This window comes from Charadrius vociferus, unplaced genomic scaffold (genome assembly GCF_000708025.1).
Source record: "Charadrius vociferus isolate BGI_N301 unplaced genomic scaffold, ASM70802v2 scaffold616, whole genome shotgun sequence".
NCBI classification, from domain to species: domain Eukaryota; kingdom Metazoa; phylum Chordata; class Aves; order Charadriiformes; family Charadriidae; genus Charadrius; species Charadrius vociferus.
Genome location: NW_009648690.1, coordinates 237,039 through 244,651, shown reverse-complemented (window position 1 = coordinate 244,651; position 7,613 = coordinate 237,039). Strand labels below are relative to the sequence as shown.

Below are 7,613 nucleotides of genomic sequence, written 5' to 3'. Positions count from 1 at the left end.
GGGTTTCTGCCAGGGAGATTACTTAAGCAACAACAACCAAAAAAACCAAACAACAAAAAAAAAAAAAAAAAAAAAATCAAATCACACTCAATTACACATCTCTCTAACTGTCCAGCCAGTGACAGGAACCCAAACCCCACTAATGTCACCGAGCAAGCTGGTGCCAAAGGCAGGAATAAAAGAGAAAAAGGCTGCCTGGGCTCTCCTCACATCAATAAAACATGAAGCCACTTCGGCAGCGGGTAGGATTTTCCACGCAAAGCCTTCCCCTCGCACCAGCCCTGCTCCGCTCAGCCCAGCCAAGGCGGGGAGCAGGGACCCGCAGCGTGCCGCCTCGCTGGCACCGGGACACGCGCCTCCTGCCAAACTGGATTTGGACATTTTTGCAAAGACACTCAGTGCTCCAGAGCCAAGATGCAACAACACCGTAAATCCACCAGCTCTTGGGAAAACAAGCTGCGGTTGATGGGGGAGGAGAAAGCACGCAGAAGGCAGCTGTGTATCTAAAGCATCCCCGGGTTGCGGGGAGCCCCAACCCTTCCCTGGGATACATCGGTGTAACGGGAAACAAAACCCAGGCTCAAAACCCGACTGCCTCGTGCCACAGAAAATGACTGAACCCCTGTCTGTGTCCTCATGCTGATGGAAAACCTTCAAAATGTGCCAGAGCAGCGGGATCTCTAGCCACACTGTGCCCCGACACCACTCCCAGGGCTTGAGGGGTCTCCGTCGCTGACCCCTGGGCACCGGCACCTCCTTCCAGGCAGGGACTCCACACGGGTGTCCTCCCAAACGCTGAGGGACCAACATTCCCCTCCACCCGGACCACGGAGCCAGCACCGCCCCAGCTCAGCCCACGCGGCAGCTCCTATTCTGGAAATACAGAATAACCAGCACAACGGTCCTCGTCCCCAGGCACAGCTGGTCCCGCTCGACCCGGGGGCGATGGGGAGAGGCCCTCCGCAGCTGAATCTGCTATCACACACCGCCGCATTAAAATTGAAGCCCTCATCTCGTCCGCTGCAAGCGGCAACGTCTCGTCGCACCCCTGCGTGATCGAGGGGAGAACAGCAGCTTCAGGGGAAACAGCCCCGTTAATGGCGTGCGGATCCAAAAACCCAATCCGCTTACGAGCGAAGGAGATGCCCTGAGCAGGACGGGAAAGAAAAGCGGAAGGTGAGAGACTGGCAGGACACTTTCCCTGCCAAACTTTTTAGCTTGACTTCATTAAGGCTCCCAACGACGACAACCAGCCTCGGCAGCCCCGTGTAAATTACCGATGCTGTTTTAAGCGGCACTGAAAGGGAATATTCGATAGCAGACGTGCCTGGTGCAGTTTAAAGAGTGCGTCTTTACGATTTTCTGCTTCACCTGGGACAGAAGAAGAAATCAAACTGCGACCCAGTCAGAGGAACAGCCACGCGAGGCTGCAGGGAAGGAGGAGTGCCAGTGTTTATGTAGTGTTTGTGGTGTCTGAGGGCACAGCACCTCCAGGATAACATCGAGATACCAGAGAACATGTTTAAAAAAAAAAAAAAAGTCTTATTTAAGAATATCAAGATTTAAGAGAAAAGCCAGAATTCCACATCAGATGCCCAAGCATGCGAAGCCTTGTCTCCATGGAAACACATCACCTCCGAGGCTTTCGCATACAAAACCCTCTATTATCCACAATTTCCAGAAAGGGAACTGAGGCAGAGAGAAGCAGAGGTACGGGGCTGGAAGAAGCCGAGCTCTACCACGCCACGGTGACCAGCCGCACGGGTCCCCATCACCCGATATGACACGTCACACGCCGTCCGCTCGGGCCGTCCCAAAAAAAGGGGCTTTTGCTTTGCAGTCGGGACGGTCCCGGCACACGCAGAGAGCTCTCCCAGCGAGCGGCAATTTCACCACGTGCCCGGGCTCCCACCAGCTCCAACAGCACATCTGTAGCCACAGCTTTCTGGATCCCACCCCAACCCCTCTGCAGCCCGGACCGTCCTCCTCAAGGTCGCCTGGACATCCCTGCCCCACGTCCTCCTCCTGGCTTGGCAGTGGTAGAGAAGTTTTTAGTTCATTATGGTTTTATTTTGCTTTGCAAGCCCCCAGAAGATGGGCAGGCAAATCATTACCAACAGGAGAGAAAACCATCCGTTATACCCTGCTTCACCAGTGCTCCTGGTCTCGGAGAGCACCACGCACCCTCCCTGGAACCCAGATGACTATCAGGGATCCTGAGCTGAGCACCACAACAGCAAGGTTCCAAGCGATACCTGCCTCCGAAAGCACGGGAACCGGAGGTTTGCTTGCTCTGACAGAGCACAAGAGAAGTTTAATTAAACCCAGCAGCCCTGATTTCAGAGCAGAGATAAAGATGTAGTTAAGTTCTGCCTCTCTCTATCCCAGCGCTCAGAGAAACAGCCCGTACATATCTGCAAGAGATCTACATCAAAGACACAGTGTTTGAAACAGAAATCCCTTACAGCAAGAGAAGCAGTCTGTGATGAGAGCAACGTCGCTGTCTGAAGACACACTTCTTCCAGGGAGGAAGAGAGACGCAAGAGTACAAATAGATTTCAACATCGGCTGCTCCCTGTCCTGCCTTTCCCCCTGCGCAAAGCCAATCTGCCAAAACACAGAGAGCCCGCGCTGCTCCTGAGCTTCCCCCGACGCCGGTTTTGCAGCACGAAGCCTGGATGAGGCAGGAAGGGCCCCTCGTCCCAGCCAGGCAGGAGGACCGCACAACCCCTCTGCGTTCCCTCTCCATCGCTGCCCGCTCGGGCACTGCCAGCCTCGGGACCGCAGCCTGAGCCCGTGAAACGTGTTGACCTTCGTGTCAATACGGACCAATGCTAGGGCCGCGTGGTGAAAGGTGACTTCTGTCTTATATACCCTTGTATAACCGCAGGCCTGAGAGAAATGGAGTGGTTAACGTATATAGTTTTTGCTTTTTGTAAAAGACATACTTGTGTGTCGGTTCGGACCGGTTTTGCTGTTAACTGTATGGTGTCAAGCCATAAAAATCTGGAGTCATCCTAAGGGTGAGCCGAGGAAGGCCGTGCGCATACGTGGAATTTGGGGTCATCCTGAGGGCGAGCCGAGGAAGACCACTGACTCCATCCACCAGCTGAGGAAGACCACCAGATGGGAGCCAAGAAGAGCCTGAGGGCATGCGCAGGAAGAGATAAACCTACTCCTGGAATTTATTCGCATAGACCCACCTTTTCTATGAATATGTATTAGCAGAAAGGATATAAACCAGAAACAGGAACTGTACGGTGTGCGTCTTGGCAGAGCAGAGGCTCCCGGCGCACCCAGCGCTGTTTGCTTGCATTTATTCATTTAATAAATTGTAAAGTTAAATTGCAACCCGATTTGGGACTAAGTCATTTATCACAAGCGGCTCCAGCATCACGTCCCACCTCCGCCATCCCACTTCCACCCACGAGCTGGCCACACTCCCTCCCGCCGAAGGGCTGGGACAGGAGGTGGTTTCTCCTCCAGCTTCCCCGTGGACCCTTTGCAAAGCCACCGAGCACACACATCACCAGCGCTTTGCCTGTCTGCAGAGGGAGGAAAACACTTCTCGCGTTATTAAAGCCTTTCGGGTAAGGATGAGGTAGAGACACAGCAGTCACACCGCCGGTCAAGCGATTACAACGCTGCCCAGCTGGGAAAAGAAAAAAAAACTCGCTAAAAAGCTCAGGGGGATGCTCACTGCCTGGGGGTAACCTCCAGCACAGCCCTCCTCAGCCCGGGCAGCTGCGCAGGGGAAGCGGGAAGGTGCGGGGACGAGCACGGCCCTCGCAGGGGGATACGCCAACCCCTCGTCCGGCACAAGGCAAAGAGCCACGGGCACATCTGGAGCAAACCGAGAGAAAAAAGGAAGATGAAAGTTGCAAATTCTGGTGCTTCCGCCACATCACTGCTACCCAAAGACTCGACCACCGAGCAAGGACCAGCTCCCATCGAGCCCAGTGGCCCTTGAAGCAACGGTGGCACAATCACCTGTGGATCTCCGCACCAGCCTCGGCAGCTCAGACCCATAAACGCGACCTAGAAACCTTCCCAAATTGCAGCTCGTGGGTGGTTTATGCGGCAGCACCTTCTGCCAGGAGGATCTGCCACCACAGCTTTCCTCGCCGACGTTCCCCTCCAGACACTGCAGCAACCCCAGAAAAAAAAAAATAAATAAAAAACTCCCCTTTCCTGCTCTGAGCACAGCAAATTGAAAGAAGCTGGGGGAAAAGCAAATGTTTGCAGGACTTCTGCTTCACCGGCCGAGCCACACCTCCGCCACGCAGGGATGACTCAGTGCTCGGGGCAGGGTGACACAGTGGCCACAGCAAGGACGGCACCGCACCGGGGCAGACACCTCGTCATGCCCCGGTACCTCCCCAGCTGCAGGACAGTCATGACAGTGGCTTTGGGGGACAGCAATGTCACAAGGAGGGGACGGCCCAGCCCACGCTGTCCCCAGCAGCATCTCCCCGACACCGCAGAACCGGCCCCGACTTGGCTCGCGGGGACGAGGGTGTGCCTTCCAGAGGAAAAACAGCTCAGAAAGCAAACCACAGAGGAAAGCTCCAGAACGGGCAATTCCTAACGCAAGTGATTCATTTGGAAATGACGGCCCCGAGAATCCCCTACAACAGACGAGTGGGATTATTCACACCATTAGCAGGTCGCAGGCACGTTCCAGGAAAGCTCGCTCGGGAGCAAACCCAGCGGCGTAGCATTTCACGTCACCCACCGCGACAGGCTCTTGCTCGGTGCAGCCGGGTTTGCTTCAGGCATTGGGAACAGCAGAAGATCTGCGCTCTCCAGAGCTGCAAAGAGGCAAACTGCACCTCCATCAGCGGCATCTCAGCATCTGGGGGCGCCCAGGGCTGAAGGAGCCCCGCTCCGCACGCAGCCTCAACGCGAGCGGCATTACTGCACGCTGCGGGACACATCGCCCGCGCTGCCGGGCTCGTGGTTCACCCCAAAACCTGGCGGCATCGCCCACGCTCCAGGTGCCAGCGACACAGCCCGGACACAGTGAGCAGGACCGGGCAGAGCCCTGCGCCCCGGTGCGCCCACCACACACCCTGGGGAGATGCACCTTCCACCCAGAGCACATTCCCCGGGCTCTCAGGCACACTCCAGCACCTGAAGGAAAACAGAGGTGATTTAACGAGTCCAAAAGAGCCTCCACCTGCTCCCCATCGCCCCCGCAGCTGGGCAGCGGGAGAAGGTTTACATTCACAAGCCCCACCACAATTTCAAGCCACACAGTCTCATTTCTTCCTTGACGAAAGATGCAATAAGCCCCACATGTAGTGTGTACCCTCGATGTAGAGCTGCTGTGTTTTTATTCCCCTTTCTCCCGAGGGCTTAAAGCACCCATGTCCTGCAGGAAAAGCACAAAGCAAGCTACACAAATTACCCTCCAGGACAAGGTTTCTCCTGCCTGTCTTCGTTGCGCCGGTGCTACAGGAGGAATGATTCAGAAGCCCACGGAAACGAGCAGAGTTTAACTAAAGAGCCAAATGCAGCACGGGCAGCTCAGCATCCCCCTGAACCCCCTCATGCCACCTCCACCCTCACTGAATGGGCACCGAGACATGACAAGACGTGACCAGCACCTCACCGTGCTCTTCCCCACCCCACCTGCACCTCAGGCAATTATCCAAGAAACACAAATGCAAGTGGGCAACCGACCCACGCGCGGCAGGAGAACACAGGCAGAGACAAGGAGTAGCAGGATGCCGTACTTACCCCGGCAGCAAAGCCTAAGCTCCCATCTAGGATCCGCCTCTGAAAAGAGAAAAAAAAAAAAACAACAAACCAAACCACACCATTTACTCCTGGCAGAAACAAGCAGAGCGCAACCACGCCACGACGCGCGCGGTGGGGGGAAGCCAGCTGCACCGCTGCCCCCCCTGAGATAGCTTTCTTCTCCCCATCTCTGCAACCCAAGTGATTTCTGTGCTTTGAGGCAAGAGCTGTGGTCCTCAGCAGAGGAGCCCACCGTCCTGGGGTGACGGCACCCCACCACCACCACGAGCCTACAGCCCATCCTGGCTCCCTCAACGCACCCGCACTGCCCAGACTGGGCTCAGCTCATCCAGTGCCTGCACCAAAACCCTCTGAGGATGCAGAAAGGTAAACCACAAACTCTCCTGCCCATCTGTGCACGCTGCCCTGCATTTCCCCCCTGGAAGATTTTGATTCCTCTAATAAGAGGCTGCTCTAAACAAAGCCATCGCTCTCCCAGTAACCCAGCACGTACCCTGCCCGCTTCACTCCCAGTGCAGTTTTTCTTCTTTAGCACATCGCCCTCCCCCAGGAAGAAAACCAATGTGCGACTGCAAAGGGAATCTCACTTTGCAACAAACTCCTGAATAAATCATCACAAGAGAGAAGCATAAATAATAAATTCATCCGGGCAATTTTGAACACAACAGCAAGGGGGACCTCTAATTTTGGAATACAAGATGACTTAACGATCAGCACTTTGTTTGTTCTGAGCACGGGCTGACCCGGATCTCGCACCAGAGAAACAAGGTTACCGGAGGAGAACCTGCTGTTCCAAACACTGAGCCCTGCCTGCGGCTCTGCCCCATCTCCCGCACACCGTGAGCCGCGCTACAGCACATACCACAGCCCGGAGTCAGGAATTTGATTTCCTTCTCTTCTGTGCTGACACACGGGAGAGAAATGAGCTGGATTCTTCTTCCTCCCATCCCAGGGCCTCCCAGAGCCAATGTCAAGTCCCTCACACTTGGGACCAAGTGGTGAAACCCACCCATAAGCACAATGCAGCCCTCCACCGGACCCAATTTGCCTCCCAGGGACAGAGGACACGATCCCAGCACTCACCTGCCCGCTGGAAAACACAAACACCAGTGCCGAGCCAGCTGCCGTCAGCCCCCAGGTGAGGAAGGTTCCCAGCACCGACTGGATCACCGGCCCGTGCCCCGGGATCATGCTGACCTAGGAGAAGCACCTGGTGTTTAGACACAGTGAATAACCCCCAAATCCCTCCCTGGTTAATGGGGGAGCACCCCAAACCCCTCCTCAAAGGGAAGAGCGAGCATAACTACCCTCCCCGCACCACCTCTCTAAGCTTCTCTCTTCCCTCGAAGGAAAGCTTTGCAGTTTTATCCCAGCTCAGCACAGCAGGAGGGACTGGGGAGGGATGGGACACACCACATCCCACCCAGTGCATAACCCCACACACTGATTTTGCAGAGAAACGCAAAGAAACGGTGCTCAAACCTCGCCAAGCGAGGGGACGCTTGGCCCCACGTCCCCAGGCACGTGCATCACACCCCACTTCTTGGTGGCACTTATTTATGCCAAAAACCTATTTCGCTGACGGCGAACGCCCTCGCAGCACCCAGCTCGAGGAGCCCCAGGACAACGCAAAAAGGGGCACAAGTCCCAGGACGGGGCAAAAAACGGCAGTTGAGGGCTGCGCAGAGCAGAAGGGGGTGTCCGAGGAGGGGGTTATTGGGAGGGAGCACTGCCAAGAAAATACACGCACGTGCATAAGTATAGGCATATAAACATATAAAAGTGCACATGTATTTATACATTTACACGTAAATATATCAAAACGCGCATGTATTTATCCACCTATATAA

The 7,613-nt window shown here is 55.3% G+C and overlaps 1 protein-coding gene across 1 annotated transcript in view; it reads right to left on the bottom strand.

Annotated features, from left to right (window-relative positions):
- Positions 1–6,954, bottom strand: part of SLC39A11 (solute carrier family 39, member 11) — a 98,945-nt gene extending 91,991 nt beyond the window's left edge. Inside the window, exons 1-2 of the mRNA XM_009886547.1 lie at positions 6,847–6,954; positions 5,743–5,781 (exon numbers count right to left, since the gene is read on the bottom strand). Coding sequence (XP_009884849.1) covers positions 5,743–5,781; positions 6,847–6,954 — 147 coding nt within the window. The remainder of the gene's footprint in view (positions 1–5,742; positions 5,782–6,846) is intronic.
- Between the last annotated feature and the right edge of the window lie 659 nt (positions 6,955–7,613).